At 32.7% G+C, this 19797-nt stretch overlaps 3 protein-coding genes across 3 annotated transcripts; all 3 read right to left on the bottom strand.

Annotated features, from left to right (window-relative positions):
- Positions 1 to 10553: 10553 nt before the first annotated feature.
- On the bottom strand, positions 10554 to 11972 carry LOC137833555 (uncharacterized). Its single transcript, XM_068641900.1, has 3 exons — positions 11040 to 11972; positions 10773 to 10964; positions 10554 to 10700 (listed from the first exon to the last, which is right to left on the bottom strand). The coding sequence occupies exons 1-3, from the start codon at positions 11970 to 11972 to the stop codon at positions 10554 to 10556; spliced, it is 1272 nt and encodes a 423-aa protein (XP_068498001.1).
- Positions 11973 to 12146: 174 nt separating this feature from the next.
- Positions 12147 to 13421, bottom strand: LOC137833565 (PKS-NRPS hybrid synthetase cheA-like). The gene is made up of 3 exons (XM_068641909.1): positions 13356 to 13421; positions 12664 to 13199; positions 12147 to 12546 (listed from the first exon to the last, which is right to left on the bottom strand). The coding sequence occupies exons 1-3, from the start codon at positions 13419 to 13421 to the stop codon at positions 12147 to 12149; spliced, it is 1002 nt and encodes a 333-aa protein (XP_068498010.1).
- A 4971-nt stretch (positions 13422 to 18392) lies between these two features.
- On the bottom strand, positions 18393 to 19606 carry LOC137820990 (uncharacterized). Its single transcript, XM_068625371.1, has 2 exons — positions 18873 to 19606; positions 18393 to 18739 (listed from the first exon to the last, which is right to left on the bottom strand). The coding sequence occupies exons 1-2, from the start codon at positions 19270 to 19272 to the stop codon at positions 18552 to 18554; spliced, it is 588 nt and encodes a 195-aa protein (XP_068481472.1). The 5' UTR covers positions 19273 to 19606; the 3' UTR covers positions 18393 to 18551.
- Positions 19607 to 19797: the final 191 nt, after the last annotated feature.

The following is a 19797-nucleotide window of genomic DNA, read 5'->3' on the forward strand; positions in this document are numbered from 1 at the left end:
TACAAAAATGTTTATTTTACAATATTTTATCTGCACTTTTTAATATTGAGCGTGATCTTTGTTGTAGAGCGGAGTTATAGATTAAAGTTAGCTAAATCAGTTAATGTTATTATTATTACTATTAGAAAAGGTTTTTTTCATGTAGAAAAGACATTACGTTAATTATTTTCTTCTATTAAAATATTTTACATATTTTTAATTAATAAAAAAACGCAAGTGAAATGATTAAGTTAATTATAATGAACGTATTTTTTATTTTAATAATGACAATTGTTTATATGTTTTTGTTTTTGTTTTATTATGTGGGTGTTTTGATTAAGGTAATTATTGCTATTTTAAAATTAAGGTAATTGTGGTTATTTAAAATTAATACATAGTTTTATTTTATTAATTATGAGGTCTGACATTCTTAAAATAACACTATAGCTGTAAACTCAAAAATAAAAAACAGTCAATAAGTTATAATACTTTTTGTGTATGCAAAAGTTAATTTTACTTTTTGAAAAGTTAGTGTCAATAATTTTTTACCCAAACAGAATTTGACTCGCGGATCCTAATCCAAGATTTAATAAATTAAGTGAAAGATTAAAATTTGGAAAAATTATCTAAAAGTTTTTTAAAAAATAGAAAAAGGAAATACTTTTTTTCATAAATTAGATTAAATATAGCTTTAAATAACTTAAATGAGAAACTTTTCACTTATTTTCTCGTGTAAAAATAACAAGAAAAAACTATCAAGATTAAAGCCTACGAGGATATAAGGAATTCCCGATTTGGCTTGAGTGTTTTTTCTTCTGCGCGAGTATTAGGGCCAACTATTTAGGACTTGGTTTAAGCAGTAACGACACCACAAATAGTTTGGGCTTTTAACACTATTTCTAAGCAATTTCTTCCTGCACCGTATCAATTCTAACCTGACCCTATTATTTTTCAAAATTTCCAAAATAATTTAAAAATAAAAAAATACATTCCGGATAAAAAAATCCAGAGAATAAAATTAAAAATTCATTTTGGATAAATATTTCTGGAATTCAAAAATGTGTTCCGAATATCTAAATCCGGAATATTTCCAGAATAAAGGATTTGGAAGTAATTTTATTTACACCCTTCTTTTTTTTAAGGTTATTTTCGTCATTTTCTGAAGGGCATTTTTGTCATTTAAATATCAGGTTGGGTGCATGGAATTGATATGGTGCAGGGAGCATTTGCCCTATTTCTATTCGTTTAGGACTCCTTCTTACCTCAAATACTAGATGTGAAACTATTTTTTGTTTTCCAATAAAAAATAAAATAAAATTTCACACATTTTTCACATTCTTCTGTCATTTTATCTCACTCTCTCGCTCCCAATAATATTTACTCTTTTCTTGCATTGGTTTGTCATTGATTAGAGTGTCTTTTGGTTTTTAAAAACATTCTAAATTATATGATTTGAAAGATATTTTCGGATTCAAAAGTATTTATATATATATATATATATTACAGATTACATGATCCGAGCTCTCAGATTTGAAATAGTTTTTTGATTATGTAATCCAAAATATATATTTTTAAAAAGTGGTATTCATTCTGGATTACATAATCTGAAAGTTAATCTCATATCCAAAAAGGCTTCCGAATTACATAATTCATAAGTTAATATTTGATTTGAAAAAAGACTTTTAGATTATGTAATCCAAAATATAAACTACATCACACCATAAACTTCATATATTTTAACTTTTTTGCATAAGGGTATTTTTGGGATACAAAAACTTATGAGGGTGGCACAAGAATGTATGGCGGTCCAGGAAGAAGCAGTCTCGCTTAGTTTGGGTTGATTGGACTTTTAAATACTTTGGACTATTGAATTTGAGCTTATCAAATTCAAAACAAAAATCTTTTATTTATTTAGTTATCGTGATTGAATGAAATATTCTTACCAACATAGGTATATTTGTATTTAAGTCACCCAAAATATAGCTCACCATGTAAGATTTTGAAATATTTAATTTGTTGATAATAGTGTTAAATGTGTCATAACATGATTTTGAAATATTTAATTTGTTGATAATAGTGTTAAATGTGTCATAATATTCCTATACCATAGATGTGTAACTTCATAAAGTCAACTATAAGATCAATGCAAATATCTATAAAAAAAATCTCTTGAATCGTCGCAGTATAGTCTTTCTAAGAAAGTAAAGAACAATTGGTGTATTTAGACGTAGTGTTCTGTCATGGTACAACATGACCTTCTAAATGTACAATAGCTAATTAGACCTACATGTCATTTGGAGTATTATCAATGGATAAGAAATTCTCACATTGATATAACTATCAATCTATGTTGTTTCCATTGAACCTGGGAAATTCAATGCGTGGAAATCTTGTGCTACGAGAATAAGGTGTAATTCTTTGAACAACTATTGGATTAAAAAGGGTGGTTTTATTTAAAGAAGATTGTCTAACAAGTTCTTAGACACTTTCTTCCATGGAATCAATCGACTTGCGTTAAAAAGGCCTCACCAATTTAGCTAAACGAGTGTCTTAGTGTACATAAAGTCTTTCTTTCATTGTCCTTAAAGATAGCAGTGGAGCATGTATTTAGTTTATTTACAAACAAGTTAAAAATTGTGAAAAAGTTCATAATGTATCGATGTTCATACATGTCCTTATTGTGTCATTAAATTATTATGATGGTCAATTATAGGAAGTTATAATATGGGTTAAATTTCAATTAAGAATATAGACAAAGAAGTTAGAGACCGGTGTTATTGAAAAAGGGTGATGACAAGACTATGAAGCAAATTCATGGTACATTTATGTAGGCCACATATGGCATTTGCGAATTCAGTTTTTTGTGGCAACACATTTTGGCCAATTTAGATGTGTGATGTGATACATGGATTTGATTCCTTTTTGTTGTAAGTTGGTGTGATACATGGATTTCATTCTTATTTTCTATGATTTAATCCCTTTTTTTTTTGTTATTTGTTGTGATACATGGATTCCATTTTTTTTTATTTGGTGTGATACATGGATTTTACTTTGAAATATATTTTGCAACATCCAAATGACAACGCTTAGAAGTGTAGTTGATGAATCGGAATTTGAGAACAATGTTTGAGTCATAATGTCAATTGGTTTTGTGCATTTTAATGACCTGTTCATTTTGGTGGTGTCCATGGTTTACTTATTGGTTATCATATTTAGGCTTCACTACAACATTCTTGTAGAACAAAGTATTTGGGGATTGTTAATAACATGTTAACGGCTAAACAAAATAGTTGTATTGAAGCAACCCCATTTCCATGGCTGATGTTGTTGGGCCAAAGAGTTCAAATGAGTTGGACACTGTAGATGGAGCTTTATTTAAAATGGGTTGATAAGAGGAGATGTTTTGTAATAAGGTATAAAGTTGTACCATTTACATTGTTAGAATTCCGTTTAGGTTTGAGTTTGAGGGTAATTGGACATAAGGTTGATTTGGTAAATGATGATATTAATTGTCGTAGTAGGAGTGTATTTTATAGTAGATATGTGAGTATACACATGATCTATGATGAACTAATGAGACGTCCATATTATAATAGCGTTGATCAATTTTGTAGGTTGTACATTTTATTATGGTTGTCAAAGTTTCTACTGCCACATAGAATGAGAATCGTGTTTATAAGATTGTTTAAGATAGTATATAAGGTAAGCGAACTTGGCAAGTATAATCAGAGGAGCCTTGTTTATGAATATTTGATAAGTAGTTTGTGTCGCGCTTTGATTTGCATGACCAACAAAGGACATTTATCACATTTCCATATTGTAGGGTGTGTTTACCTGTTGCAGGTAAATCCAAAAGTGTGATTTATACATCATTGGTACAATGTTATGTTAATTGGTTTGTAAATGTGATGATGACTTTGAAATTTAATTGTCATAATGTAGATGTGGCTTTGAAGTATGTGTTATTCCCAAACACAAAGGGGAAAAGTAAGAGAGGTAAATTTCCCCGAAATTTGCATTGAAATGATGTTAAAGTTAGTGAAAGCAAAGTACATCGATTTTGAATACAATTTCGGTGAGTTAAGTGTGTGAATTATATTCTATTTTTTCCATGTTTATTTATTTAATGTGATTGACTCCATTTGAGAATTGCTTATGGTTTTGGTGAATAGGTTATTGGCCAGCTGATTGTCATAGAGTAAGAGTTTGATCAGTTGGTTGTCACAGAGTAAAAGCTTAGTCATGATATTGTGAAAGAAGCATTGAAACTAGTGCGACATGTAATGAATAACGAAACAAAATTATAATGTCATGCACATTGTTGCATAAAAAGAAGAATTGACTCGTCGTGTTGAAGATCAAAAGTCATTGATTGGGAAGTTAGAGAAAATTATAAATGATTTACAACAAATTTTAATGTGAAGACACAAAGGTGGGACAAATGATATTCCCTCTATAATAGTTGATCCAATTTTAGTGGATGTAATGAAACAACGTACAGGCGTGCTTAATCATTGCAGCCAAATAGAAGGTGAATTCAATGACAACAACGAAGAGAGTAACATGGACATGCGACAAAAGTGTTAACCTAGAATAACCTTAAAGGGTTTTATCATTAAAACATCTTGTACTACTTATTCAATTTGAAAACAAAAGTGTTGTTAATTGCATATGTGAAGTTTCTAGTTCGTCACTTTTACACTACTATATGTGCATTATATTTGTTGAGGAGTAATGTATTTAGTTCGTTTAAGGATGAACATTAGTTCGTTTAGGGATGAACATAGGTTGTCAGTTCTTCATTTCTTAGTTGAAATATATGGTAATGGTGTTTTTTTGTACTTTTTTGTCTTTTGAAATGTAAGTGAAAAACTAATTTATGGTGGTTCATTAAATTTTCATACGTTTTGTTAGATAAATGTTATGAAGTTGATGGTGCATTATTGTTGGTATTCTTGTACATGTATAAGCAATGTCATATAGATGTAATTATTTTAGGAGTTTGAGTTGAGGAAAATTTTAGACCTTTAAATTGAAAACGGGAATGGTTTGAAACTTTTAGTCATGGCTTCCTAAGTATATGCAGTTCGTTAATATAGTTGGTGGTGCAATTTCGTAAGAGCCATTTAAATGGTCGTTGTCGGTAACACATACGAAAGCTTATATCAATGTTAACCAATTATTGATAATTTTTGTATGTTATATGGTTCATGGATGTATGAACAAAAATGCATCAACTTGTTTTATTTATTTATTTTGTGATCAGTGCATAATTTAGATTTGAAGTTACCATAACATGCAACCCAATTAAGGACATGTGTGAACAAGTGAGACTGCAAATGAAGTGGTGGAACTATGAATAAGTGATTATCGTAGAGCACTTATGTCGTAACCTCATGATACACAAAAGTTAAGTATCATAAATAAATGAACAATTTGGGATACAAGTTTGTATAATAGACAACCCAATTAACCAGGTATGTGAACAAGTGCATTGAAAGTAATACATTTACAATTTATGGATTTAGCCACACTTGTGTAGAATGTTGAAAAAGTCATGTTCAGGTGTTCGTAGAAGTTAACCACGATGAGCACATCATTAAACTCAAGTAACCCCTTTTTGAGAGGAGGATCAACATTTGTAGGAAAAAATGTTTCTCTTTTTTTGGTTTGTAGGAGTGCCTTTTTTTATGGTATGCTTTTTTTTGCAAAAAGAAATTCACAATCTTAGGTTGCAATTTGTTCATGGGTGATAATAAAGTGGTTTGGTTAAAAGTGTTTTGTTTCGGCCCATTCATTAAACTCAATGATTTTACTATTTGCCATCCATTTTTATATATGCACCATGTTTTATTTAAAACCCTAGTCTTATTTGGCTGGCCCAGCCTTTTTTCTATCTACCACTAGCTTTTTTATTTATACACTCACCAGTTTTGATGGAGATCAAGCTCAAGAGGACATGGAGGCCAATCAACAAGATCAAGAAGAGGTGGAGGCACAAATGGAGGACGCCCATGGAGGTCAAAGTCCACCTCAAAGGATTACAAGAAGCATGTTCAAAGCTTTGGGAGCTAGAGGACATTTATTTTCTCTTTTTGTAATTTCTTTAGTTGAAGGTGCTTAGAGGGAAACATTAGAAACCTCTTTTGTTTTAGCATCTTTTAGGCTTTAGTTAGGAGCTTTAGGAGGGGGGGTGTATTAGTAGATAGGTGTAGGTGTAGTTTTTGGGAGGTGTCATAGTAGAAAAAGGTCACACCTCCCATGTGACTTGTTTTTGGTGGGAATTTCAAATGAGTTTATTTGAAATTTCCCACCTATTTTTCAGCACCTTAGGCTATAAATAGAGGTGCTTCCTTTGTAAAATTCAGATTGGAATTAATCTAAGAAAACTCTACTCAAATTTTGAGTGAACTTTGGAGAGCTTTGAGCCTTCTTCTCTAGTCTTGTCTTGATGGATCATTGGAGTCCTCAAGTGGCGGCATCACTCTCATCTAGGAGCATTCCACACTTCTAGTGGCGAGATCATCCAACATTCTTCCATCTTCATGAGCACTCTCTTCTCCTTCCTTTCTTCTCTTTCTATTGTTTTTGTTAGCTTGTGTTCTTGAGTTTTGGTTTGGTGTTCTTGCTGTTTTTTATGAGTTTTGGTTCGGCAGTTTTATATTTCAGTCCATTCATCTTGTTCCTTTGCTTTTCTTACTCTTTTGTTCAAAAAATAAAAAAAATTCAAAAAATTAAACATACAAACAAACACTCTTCATTTACAACTACGTAGATAATAATTTTTCATTATGAATGAAAATACGTAGGACTAAGGTTAATCTTTATCGAATCCACAAAACGAATTTTGTAGGTGTCACGCTAAATGCTTTTTCTTCTTATTTTTCACATTAGAGACTCTCCATTATTAGTGTCTCTTTTATTTTTTACTTTTATATAATAAGTATTAATATATTTTATTTTTAGTATAATAAGAATACAAATTATTATAGTATTAATATAACAAGTTTAATTATGTAGAATTTGTTTCAATTCTATGAAAGATGGAGGTAAATGAACATGTGTTTAATCTTTAATCTTTAATAATTGTAACATGTGTTAATTAAAAAATAAATTAACATTAATATTAATATGTAGTTCAATTTAAAAATTCACTAAGAATTTTGAATTTTTTATATAAAAAACAGGGTAAAATATCTCCTTGCATATTAACATGTTGAAACATTTAATTAAATGTGTTAAATTATGATATGCAAAACAAATTAGGATCCGAGAGTCGATTTGTATGTAAGGAAGTGGTTGCTTAAAATATTTTGTTTTCTCAAACCAAAGAAGCTCCTACGTAATTTTGTTCATACTAGAAAATCAGGGAGGAATAACGTAGTTCTAGCTTAAAAATTATCTGTTAATTTTTTTTTAAAAAAATATTTTTTATTTTATTTTTTTATGTCAAAACTATTGTTTATATTTATATTTTATTTATTAAAATAATTGAAATGAGAGGAGTTGCGCATGCAAAAAAAAGGTAATTGGACCAGGAATGGGACCAGGTTTTCTTTTTTAAAATAGGCACATTCTCCTTGCACCCAACACATTTTAATTAGCACCCAATCACTTATTAGTAAAAGATAAATTTACCCTTAATGAATTTCAGAATAGTTTAATTGTGATATGCACCCAATTTCCTGCACCAACCCTATTCTTCTCTTCTTCCATTCCATTGTGCGTGAAGTTGTGTCGCAGCCACCGTGAGTCACCGTGTTGTCCAGCCACCGTGAGCAACCTTGTTGTCCAACCACCGTGAGCCACCTTCTTCTCCATTCTTCTGCAACCACCGTGACCTTCGTTATCGCAGGCAGAGCAGCAGAGCTTCTGAAGTCGAAGGTACGAGATGCCTACGGATATTTTCATCCGTAATTGTCTATTGCATTCCGCATAAATTTATCCATAACCCATCACTGCATTCCGGATATTTTTATCCGTAGGTGATTAGTGGCTTCCGATTTTTTTTACCCATAAGTGAGTTTTGACTTGCGAATATTTTTATCCGTAAGTGAGTTGTGACTTGCGAATATTTTTATCTGGAATATAGATTTGACTTGCGGATATTTTTATCCATAATAGACTTATGTGTTGCGGATATTTTTATCCGAAATTAGTTGTTGTTCTGCGGATATTAATATCCGTATTAGTGTTGTTGTTCTGCTTGTATGGATTAATTTATAGGTTCTTTTATAGTATATGTGTTATAAATTTTTACATATGTTGGATTGAATGTTAGATGGTGAGGACTAGAGGTGGAGGAAGTTCTAATTTGGACCGTGTGCGACCAATTGCATCGGTGAGAAGAAAACGGGGTGGCCCAAGTACGTCAATTATGAACACTTTGAAGATTATATTGAACAAGAAGAAGTTGAAGTGGATGATGAAGGCTATCCGGGAGGGCCATTGGATAAGTCCTTACTCATTAATTATGAACATCATGTAGCTAGACAGTTGTGGAATGGTTTGGTAAGTAATGAAAGATGATTTTTTGAATTTAGTATGTATCTATTTATTGATGATATATGTTGATTATTTTAGGATCGTGGTGAGTTGAAGGTGGTTTCACATGGGAGGAAGATAAATAAGTTAGGAGAACCTCATGAACGCATACAAGCTGTTGTAGAATTGTCTGGCTTAGGTGGTTTGCTTCATGCTAGTTATGAGAGTTTAGACCGAGGACTGCTGTGTGCTTTTATAGAGAGGTGGCATGCAGAGACAAACAGTTTTCACTTACCGGTTGGGGAGATGACCATCACTCTTGATGATGTGTCAAATTTGTTGCATTTACCCATTGTCGGTCATTTTTACACGCAGGAAACCTTAGATTCAGATTCGGCGAATGATTTATTGGTAGAATCCCTCCGTTTGATCGTGCACTTGCATATGAAGAAACAAGACACTGTCGAGGAGCTCATGTGCGCTTGAGTTGGCTAAGAGATGTCTACAAAGACGCATGCTCAAGGAGGCAGTGGACTGTGGCTGCCAGAGCATACTTACTTCACCTTGTCGGTTGCACTATTTTTGCGAACAAGAGTGCTACATCAGTCAGTGTCTTTTATCTTGGATTTTTTGTTGATTTGAGGCTTACCGGGGGATATTCTTGGGCAGCAGCTGCCCTAACTCACATGTATGAGCAGCTAGGAGATTGTAGTTATGCAAACGCTAAGCAACTAGCTGGTTATGCGACATTGCTGTAGGGGTGGATTTATGAGCACTTTCCGTCTATAGGGATGAGATGTATGCAAGCATTCTATTCTGAAGACCAACCTCGGTGTAGGTTGTATGATGCTGGAAAAGGTACTTCAATTGTTGTTGTTTGATCACAGTTGGATACATTGACACCAACTTCCATTTTGTCGGGCATAGGGAAGAACGTCCATTCGAGTGGATTTCCTTATTCTGTGGTTATTTGAGGCTTGGAAATTGGACACAGTTGCACATGCCAGAACGTGTTTTGCGTCAGTATGGCTATACACAGATCATCCCTCGCAACCCATCTGTACTTGGACATGGTCATCTGGATACAAATGAAATGGACTGTCGATGGTTACATTTCAATGATTGTCATACATGACTATGCCATAGCACGTCATCCTGACGCTTGCGTTCAAGAGTACATGGCTTGGTTTAGATTTGTATCACATCCATATGTGATTAATACGGATGAGGATGACCGTCCTGTACCGGTACCCTCAGATGCACGTGATGACGAAGCAGTGCCAAGTCATCCTGAGGAGTCACATCCTGCTCTGGTATGCTTCTAACCTTGTTAACGCATTAATTTGTATTATTTTTTCTAATAGTATGTCATTCATGCTTGTAGGGTATTTGTCGTAGAATTACAGAGACATTGCAACCATTACTTGATCATGACGATGTCGTGGAGGACAGCCCTGTTTGGGAAGGCATACAAGCAACCATTATGTTAGCACGAGGAGCGACTGATGAAAGAGTTGTTTATGTCAGGAGACATGCACGTAGGAATGATTGACAATGTATTAGGATAATGTATTAGGATTTCTTTTTATGTAATATTTTTATCCATGACAATGTATTTGAACCTTATCTATATGTTTCAATATGGATTTTATAATTGAACCTTATCGGTTTTTGCTTCATGTTACTTCTGTTTTAGTAGACACCTCACTCACGTCCGAACATTGACATCTGTAGACACCTCACACACTTCGGATATTTTTATCCGTAGACACCTCTCACACTTCTGGATTTTTTTATCCGCACGCACAAATGTGGCTTCCGGATATTTTTATCCGCAGAGACATTTACACTTCCAGATATTTTTATCCGTAGAGTACTGCTTGAGTTCCGGATATTAATATCCGCAAGCACTTCACTGAATTTCAGATATGGTCATCCGTATGCTCCTCATAATTGTGTAGGACAGCTCCAAAATCTATTCAACATTACAAATGTACTGAATACATAACCATTTCAAATGTACTAAATACATAACCATTGCAAATGTACATTCAATTATGCTAAACATGCATCTATTACAAATGTTATGATTACAAATATCGTCTAATGGACATTAGTTGGGTATAAACTTGTATCCGGCTAGTGTAGTATGTTGACCAAGTTTGGGCCGCCGGATAACGATGTGATGCCCACAATATATTCGTAGGTGGAATTGGACAACCATCTTTGAGCTTCACCTATAAATGTAATAAATATAAGGTACATAAATCTTAATTTAGCACATAAATCTTGATTGGTTTAGTTTATACCTGTACAAAATGATTTCCGTGGACATGCCCAATTGCAATGATTCGGTGATGACGGAAGTTACTTGGTGCTTGGGTTCTTAAAGGAAAAATACTCAATGATTGTAACATGGACAAAGAAACAAGAATGACATTATACCGATTTGCAATAACATATCCCATGTCTGGAATTGTCATCCACTTATCTGTTCCTGCCTGCAAGTACAATTGAGAAACAAAGTTAAATAAAGAAATGCAATGTAAAAATGAAATGGTGTTAGTGGTTGGTACCATAGACATGTGTTCCACTAGAAGTGACTTCTTCAAGTATTCATATCTATCATCACCACCAAAGAGTTGAACATATTCTTGTCTCCATTCACTTAGTTCTTTTAACAAATTCATTCGAACAACAGCCCATGACTCCTCTCCCATTCCCAATTGGGCAGCAACAGCACGATAGCCACAATGGCCATCAGCCTTAACGTCAACAACATCAACAATATATGGATGATACCCTAAAGGGAACTGATCAAGGAAAGGAATACATTTTGCTGGTACAATTTCTGGTAAGCTTTCTTCATTAGATTTTTTGCTTGCACAACTATCATGTTGTGAGTGTAAGAAATCCACATGTTCAAAATAAGAAGGGATTCGCTTAGTTGATCTCATGAATTTGGTAGGACGAAACATCTTTACAGCACCTTTTGTTTTCACCTTATGATCTGGTGCGTAAATAGATGTCTTCTCTGGAAAGGCAATCTCCTGCAATTTACTTTTGATGTTAACCTTACCTGCAACATCCAACTCTTTAAACCGCTTCGCGATGACCTCAAACTCTTTATCAATTGACAACTCAGATGAAGATTCTTCAGTTGCAATGTCTTCAAAGCTTAAACGAGTCCACATCACATGTACTAATTTAAGTGGTATGCTACCAACACCAAATGAAGCCAATTGACACGCACAAGGAAGACCATGAGTACATGTAAGACTACATCCACACCTACTTTTATCAAACCCCACTGATTTAACCCTATCAAGCTCTTCCGAAATAAAGTTCAAAGCATATTTAGACACAAAACCTAACAATTTTTTGTAAGCTGTAACCTTAAACCGATGTCCAACCACATGCAAACTCTTTTGGAATGAAGCTTTGATTGCATTATGTTGTAAAATAATCATCTTATTGATGGAATCCCAGCAGAAACATAAATCCCCCATCGAATTCTGAAGAACTCTCTTTAGGCTCCAGTGTGCCGCCTCAACTCTGTTACTTGTTGTGTTTCCTAAGTGCATCACTTTATCTATCCATGCCTTGACAAATTTTTCTTTATGTGGACGTAACCATGTATCCATCAGATAATCAACAAATATAGGCCATCGAGAACAGACAACTCAAAGAGCATTGACACGATCTTTAAAGGCCTCAACAATATCACAATCCACAACAGATCCCCACACTTCCATTACTTGATCCCATGCCTCTCTTGGATGCACCAACATTTTACATTTTGTTTTCACATTTTTATCAATGTGAAACCGACAAAGCAAATTATAAGCTTCAGGAAACACCATTCTAATTGCATTCATTAAGGCAACATCTCTATCACATACCAGCACCCTAGGGCATGAATCAACTCTAAAAAACAACCCTTTAAGTTTGTCAAGGGCCCAAAAAAAGTTATTTTCCTTTTCTGCTGCTAGTAAACAAAATGCAACGGAGAAAGTCAAACCTGTAGACGTAATCCCAACAACCTCAAGTAACGACATCCTATACTTGTTCGTCTTGTACGTACTATCCATTAATATGACAATATTAAATGAGTTCACCAGTTTTACTGAATCTGGGTGTGTCCAAAATATATATTGCACAATATTAGAGACCTCATCACACCTACACCAACGCACGTACCTGTCTCGCTCCAGTAACAACATCAGTTGTTGCATTTCTGTTTTGTGACCTCGTTGTGATCTTCGGTTAACAGTGATTGCATTATAAACCTGCTTAATCGTTGTCACATTCTTCTCATTTCTCTCTTTCATGGTCAATAAAATATTTATTGGCTTCACCGATGTTTTACTCATATCCTCAACCATAACCTTTTCCTCTATACTTAACCTTCCAGCATACGGATGACCCACCATTGTCTCTGCCAAGTCATGATTGTGAGAACCACAAATTAATTCCACCATCCACCCTTGACCACCTTTGACTGGTTTGCCTTGCAATTTGAAAGGACACTCACACTTCCTACTTCCAGTTCGACTGACATCTACTTCTTTTTTATACTGTCTGTATTTACCTCCTCTCTCACAACCTAACAATACATAGGTCATCCTTCCTCGTTGGCCCATCCATGTATCTGACCTTAATATAACAATGACAAACCCATAACTATAGCCAACACTTCTCGCCCACTCTAACAGCTCATCTCGATCACGAAATACCTACAATAACATATGCCAAATTTAAAAATAATTCATAAAAAAAACATTCACAACCCAACATTGACCATACCTCATTTGTAGAAATGCTGCACTACATTCATGTGCCATGTGTTCATTATCTAATGCGTTATAACTTATTGACTACTCCAGATCAACATCATCTAATCCATCCCACACATCAATCTCCCCTAAAACTCCCATGTATGACTCTATTGTATCCATTCGTCTGTTGAAAAAAATGAACACTTAGCTTCCGGATAAATAAATCCATAACCAAAAAAATATCAATAGTTAGCTTCTGGATATATATATATATATATATATATATATATATATATATATATATATATATATATATATCCGGATTGCATAAAATAGTTTTGAATATGTACATCCGTAAGGCAATGATGAATTACGAATATCAGCGTCCGAAAGCAACGATCCACAGTTCTGGATATTAATATCCGTATTGAAATTTTTGACTTCTGGATATTAATATCCGTAAGAAAAAAAAAATTTCGGATTTTGATATTCGGGACCAGCTGAGCTCGAACAAAAACTAGAAACGAATGAAAATGGATGACTTACCTTATTAACTTGGCAAACGAAGCTTACACTGAATGTCTGTGCACAACAATGAATCTAACCTCCTCTTTTGCAGCTCAAAGCAAAGCTTCACACATCCATGAACTTCCTCTTCCTCACCATTCAATGTTTTCATAAGTGAAGAAGACAAGGGCATTGTAGGATTTTTAAAAATATGTTGGGTGTCAGTCACAATTGATCGGGTGCAGGAAGCAATTGCCTTTAAAATAAGAGGGGATGCTACGGTAAAATTAGGGTGCAGCGAGAATAAATGTAGCTGGATCTGCGAAATGGGCCCAAATTCATTTTTTTCGTTATGTTTGGAACTTTAACTTCTGATTTTATTTTTTCTTTGTTTTATAAAAAAAGACCTGTGGGATCCACCATTTAAATATGTTTTATGAGTACATGAATGAATAAAGAGAGAAAAGGTGATAAGAAACCAAACATGAGAAAGAAAAGAAAACATAAACAGAATAAAGATGGGTGGCAACGCCTAATGGTGCAAGGTGCGACGGTGACAGGTGCGGAGCGGGATTGTCGGCGGCAGCGGCATAGATCGGCGTGAGGCTAGGTGAGAGAGAAAGAAGGAATTGTTGAGAGAGGATGAGGAAAATGAGACAGGGGGTGTGAAAGGTAGAGAATGAGTTGGGTTCGGGATGTGGCTAGGATAAGAGTGAGATGGGCTGGTTGGTGCGTAAAGAGTGACAGGGGATGTGGAAAGAGAAAGAGTGAAATGGGCTAGTGGGTGAAAAGGAAAGTGAAAGAAAGAGGAGGTGTGAGAAGAGGGGTGCGTGGTGTAAAAAGTAAAAAGTAACAGGATTTTTTTTTTATTATTTTTGTTTGTTGGCTAAATAATCTTTTTGACTTTTTGATGATTTTTTGGCTAAATAACAGGTATATATTTTTATTTATCATTTTTTTTAATTTTTTATTAATAAAAACAAAATTTTAAATACTAGAAATTGTGTGTTGACACAACATTAATTTTTTCAATGAATACATGTGACAATATTAAAAAGCAAACATGTTTTTAATTATCTAAACCATTAACAAAATTCCAATAAAAGTAACGGAATTAATTTTTTTATACTAAGACTAATTTATTTACTATACTAAATTAACTATTTGCCTTTTTTTTATATCCATTTTATCCTTGTAGTTTAGAGCATAGAATAGAAACGTGATTATATTACAATGTAACAAGGTTTCAGTGTACAGTAACATTATACATAATTGAAAATTGTTTATACTCACCTACCGTCTAAATAGATTAAGCTATGCATAAAACTATAACTTTAGGTGTTATTTATTTGTTTTAGAGTAAATTAAACAATTTTTTTTTTAATTACACTCTGATCGCATATTTCTTTAAATATTACCTCATCTTTTTTTACAACATTACACTTTCATTCTTTTGGTACTGTCTTTAGTGTTTTTGTAAGTAAATGGTACAGTTTACATAATTTATTACTTTGAAAAAATATATTATTGATTTATACAAGTCATATCAATAAAATATAATTTTAAAAAAATAAAAAATTAGACATAATGCACACTATTTTTTATGTATATAAAGATCATATTGAAGTTATAACACGAGTTCATGATTTCCCTTGAAATGAATTTGTATAAAAGTTGTGTAAAATTTTTACGATTTTAATTATTTATATTTAAATAAAATCATGTCATTCAGTGTAAATGTAATACTACTTATCGAAATCGTGTCACCATTTCATGATTTCAATTGTATTACTTTTGCATTAAGATTATGCATACAAGCATGATTTTAATTTTGTTATTTTTTTTATAAAAAAAATTATTTAGTTTCTAAAATTAAATAATTAAAAATATTAAAAGTTTGACAAAATTTATAATGTTTTTTAAGAAAAAACTCCAAATAACCATAACTTTTAATAATGCGTTAAAATTTTTAAAAAATCAATCATTTATTAATAATTTTTTTATTGCTTTTTTATTGTTTTAGTTTCTGTACATATTTTTAGCTTTTAATTTTTGTTTTTGGTTAGGGTTTAATACCATTTATAATTATTTTTTCAATTAAAAAATAACTAAATATTTCTTAATTTTATAAAAATTGTCAAATTAATAATGCAATTAATTATTCTAATTTTTTAAGAAAAAAAAACAAATTTTTCTTTTATTTTTTATTTATCATATTTACATGTCATCGAACTCTTTCAACCTTTTTCCTTAAATACTAAAGTGTAAAAAATAATAACCAATAATAAAAACTTTCACCATATCCTAATTTATATAACAAATTCCTCACTTTTATTTCTTAATTCTTCTAATAAATAATATATTGAATCTGAAATTTTATTTTAAAAAATTTAACAAGCTGAAGTTGTGCATGATTGATACCATTTTACTTAAAAAAAACGTAAATTCAATCTAAATCAAACTCATGTAAGTCCACATGATTTTTGTACAAACTCATTTCAGTTGAAATCATTAATCTATGACACAACTTCAACAATGAGTGTTCACCATGCATAACGTATTGAGAAGTCGTGCCAACAAGTTACAACTTATTCAAATTAAAAATAATTATCGTAAGGCTTTGGACTTTTCTTCAAGAGAAATAAGACTGTTGTGTGTTAAGTCATTATTACGTACTCTTTCTTATTCTTTTAATCTTTGATTTTTGTAAAGACCTGTGTTTCACAGAGTTAGAGGCGGTTTTGACCTGTGGTGTTAAATTGTCAAAGGAAATGTGTGTTCCTGAGGGATTTAATATCACTTTTTTGATGTGTGTGTGATTGTAATTTGTGGTTGATTACATAGTGGAATATCTAGTGGTTTCTGGGGACTGGATATAGCTCTTGGGGTGTAAGAGTGAACCAGTATAAATCGGTTGATATTTTTGGAAATCAACTAAAACAGTTTTACTCTGTTTGAAAATCTGATTGAGTAGAAATGTACCCTGACTCCTCAATCACAACATGACGTGATGAGAATTTTGAAATATATGAGATATGAAAAGAGAAATTGAAGAGAAAGGGAAAGTTATAGAGAGAGGGGTAAGAAAAGAAAAGAAGAAGGTGAGGGGGTTACGCTTGTTATAAGTATAATTTAAAAAAAAAAACTTTGTATACTTTACTCTTTTATTTTGTCTGAAATTATTAGTATTTAAATATTGATATCAACACTGGTTAATGATTTTTTTTAAAACAAGTAAAATAAAGTAAAATAATGTTTTTATTTTATTTTATAAGACAAAACGAGTTTAAAATGATCGTGAAACGATAATCATACTTTAAAAGAAAAGTTAAATAAAGTATTTAGCGAGGTGATTTAAAGAATATGAATAACATGAAAATTGATTATACTAGTTTATGATTACACATTTTAGTAGGTTAAGTTATTCATTTACAAAACTTTTCAAGAATTTCACTAATAAAAAAGTTAATTAATAAATAACTAACTTGTAAGTATTTTTTTTTAAATTTTACCTTAAAACTAAAAAATTAAATATTATTAGTTGTCATTAGTGACTATAAATAAGAACGAACAAAAGATATACGTTCACAAATATTTAACTTGAGTAAGTAATGTTGAAAGATGTTCTCCCTAAACTGGCAGTCGAAAGCTTGAAAGTGGTGTAGCATGCATTCTATAAAATAATATTTGTCTGCTTTTTTCGGAGATCATCCTACAAAATTTTTCAATAATATAAGAAGAGATTCAAATAATAATAATTATATATTTTATTTTCAAAATAATATCACATATTTAAGTAAAAATAATCATATCTTTTGTTTTCAAAATAATATTAGGAATCATAATCATATTATATCTTTTATATTCAGAACAATATCACAATAGATTAAATAATATAATAAATTTTTGTAAATAATTTTTATTTTCATTTTAAATTTATAATTATTCATTATATATATATATATATATATTACATAAACAAAATCTATATATGTTTATTCAAAATGTTTTTGGCTTTGATATCAAATAAATAATAGGACTATTTATCTGAGTCTCATTATTTATTATTCAGAGAGATTCAAATTATTTTTAAATTAAAAATATATAAACATGCGTGATAATGTATTTATTAATAAGATAATAAGATATCAGTTAAATAATTAATATAACAACAAATGTTATTTCTTTAAATAAAATGAATTAAACAAATTTATAATTTGTTCAAACAGCAAACAGTTTTTAAAACGTGTACGCTAAGTGGCGTCAGTGTCTTCTACTTCCGAAGATCTATAATTCAATTCCAATGCACTGAAATTTCACTCAAATAAATTAATCTGACATAAGAGAGCATTAGTTTGATTAATCTGGTTCCTAATCCACTTTTGTCTTCTTTCTAATACTAAATATTATAATTTATATAATACGAATATAAAAATTATTTTTTAATCAATTTTTTAATTGACTGTTATTGTAGGACATTTAAGAACATCACGTTTTTTTTTAAATGAATGAAAACTATTGAATGTATAAAAGGATCATAACTAAATATCAACATCACTATAGTGTGACACATTTCACAGAATGGAATTGCTTCACGTGAAAGTAAACAAAAATTCAAATGAGAACAAAAAAAAAGAGAGAAGATTCTTCCAAAAAGCTAATAATAATATTGAAATGGCCGACATATTAGTTTTTATACTAATTGGGCATCACTAATGAAGTATTAAAATAATTAAAAATTTGATAGCAAAAATATCAACAAAATAACTATGACAGAATAATAGGATCCTCCACCAATAATTTTCAGAGAGAGAAATCCATGAACCTTAGCCATCCAAACGCACCACCCTTCGTCGTTTTGTCTGCCTCTCTTGAACACGAAGCAAACGGCGTCGTTGAGCCATCGTCACCACCACCACCACCGTGCTTCCTCGGACACAGATAGAAATTTCTAGACCCAATATCCCTCAGCTTCTCCTTCCTATCCAAACCTGCACATAGAAACCATAACAAGAAGATTAAATTTCTCATTCAACAAAAATCAAGAAACAACAAGAAGAAGATGAACATCATTAACAATTTTCCATTTAACAAAAATCAATTTTTTCGTTGAGGGAAGCTTACTTTCTAAGGTGAACTGAGAGTAATGAAGATCGAAGTGCGAAGGGTCGTTAGACGGCAGAATTGGTCGGCGACCTTCTTTAATGTACTGGTTCACCGCCGCCGCCACTAAATCTCCGACGGCAGATTCCGTCGTCATCACCACCTGCACGGGACCAAGGCTTCCCATGATCGTAACCTTCAGCAGTAGCTTCGGCGGTTGTCTCGGCACAACCTCCACTACGGCGGTGGGGCGGTTTTTGTCTAACAGAAGTTCCGGCAGCGTCATTGGCCGCCGGAGTGGGGTGCTGGACATGGTGGCCGGCGGCGATGAGTTACTGTGAAAGGAAGAGGATTTGTTTGTCAACTTCCCCCGGCGGTGAGGCTCGGCTTGGCCGTTGCGGTGGTTCTTCGAGTTTTGCATGGTTGTTGCTAACGGTTAAATAAAAAATAATATTTACAGGGAGGGGTAAAGTTGGAATTTGAGAAGGTTTTTTCGGCGGCTCTCTATTTCAATCGGCGGTAGCGACAATATCTCTGGCGAGGGAAGCCGTGTTGTGAAGAAGAGCTTCGGCTCTGTGGCTCTGGCCGGCGCCGATTGGAATCTCTCATAACCAGAACGGTATAACCGTAATTTAAGAGCCCCAGAAGGCGCAAAAAATGAAAAAAGAGAGTGAAAGAAGGTAAGGTTACGGCGGCGCCACACACTGACTATGAGTTGTTGTAGTTTTTCTCGGTGGGACTTTTTCTTGCGTTGGAATGGTTGCAGTAGTTGGCTTCGATTTATAGAGAGTGGGGTTGAAACGGTTTCAGGGTTGGACACGTGGGTGGACTTGATTGACTGTCGCAAAACAGAATTGGCCCTTGATTTTAGAGATAGGGAGTAGGGTGAGAATCAAAGTCCACAAGTGAGGTGGGCTCACGGGAGCACGTGGAGACTTGTGTAGAG

The sequence above is a fragment of the Phaseolus vulgaris genome, chromosome 11, assembly GCF_000499845.2.
Source record: "Phaseolus vulgaris cultivar G19833 chromosome 11, P. vulgaris v2.0, whole genome shotgun sequence".
NCBI classification, from domain to species: Eukaryota; Viridiplantae; Streptophyta; class Magnoliopsida; order Fabales; family Fabaceae; genus Phaseolus; species Phaseolus vulgaris.

Coding starts and splice junctions, on each gene's coding strand:
- LOC137833555 (XM_068641900.1), bottom strand. CDS start 11,972: ATGGGGGATTTATGTTTCTGCTGGGATTCCATCAATAAGATGATTATT. Junction 10,965..11,039: donor TAGTGGAACACATGTCTATG/GTACCAACCACT, acceptor TTGTACTTGCAG/GCAGGAACAGATAAGTGGAT. Junction 10,701..10,772: donor ACGGAAATCATTTTGTACAG/GTATAAACTAAA, acceptor TTACATTTATAG/GTGAAGCTCAAAGATGGTTG.
- LOC137820990 (XM_068625371.1), bottom strand. CDS start 19,272: ATGCAAAACTCGAAGAACCACCGCAACGGCCAAGCCGAGCCTCACCGC. Junction 18,740..18,872: donor CTCTCAGTTCACCTTAGAAA/GTAAGCTTCCCT, acceptor TTCTATGTGCAG/GTTTGGATAGGAAGGAGAAG.
- LOC137833565 (XM_068641909.1), bottom strand. CDS start 13,421: ATGGATACAATAGAGTCATACATGGGAGTTTTAGGGGAGATTGATGTG. Junction 13,200..13,355: donor TGTGGGATGGATTAGATGAT/GTTGATCTGGAG, acceptor ATGTTATTGTAG/GTATTTCGTGATCGAGATGA. Junction 12,547..12,663: donor TTGTTACTGGAGCGAGACAG/GTACGTGCGTTG, acceptor ATTAATGGATAG/TACGTACAAGACGAACAAGT.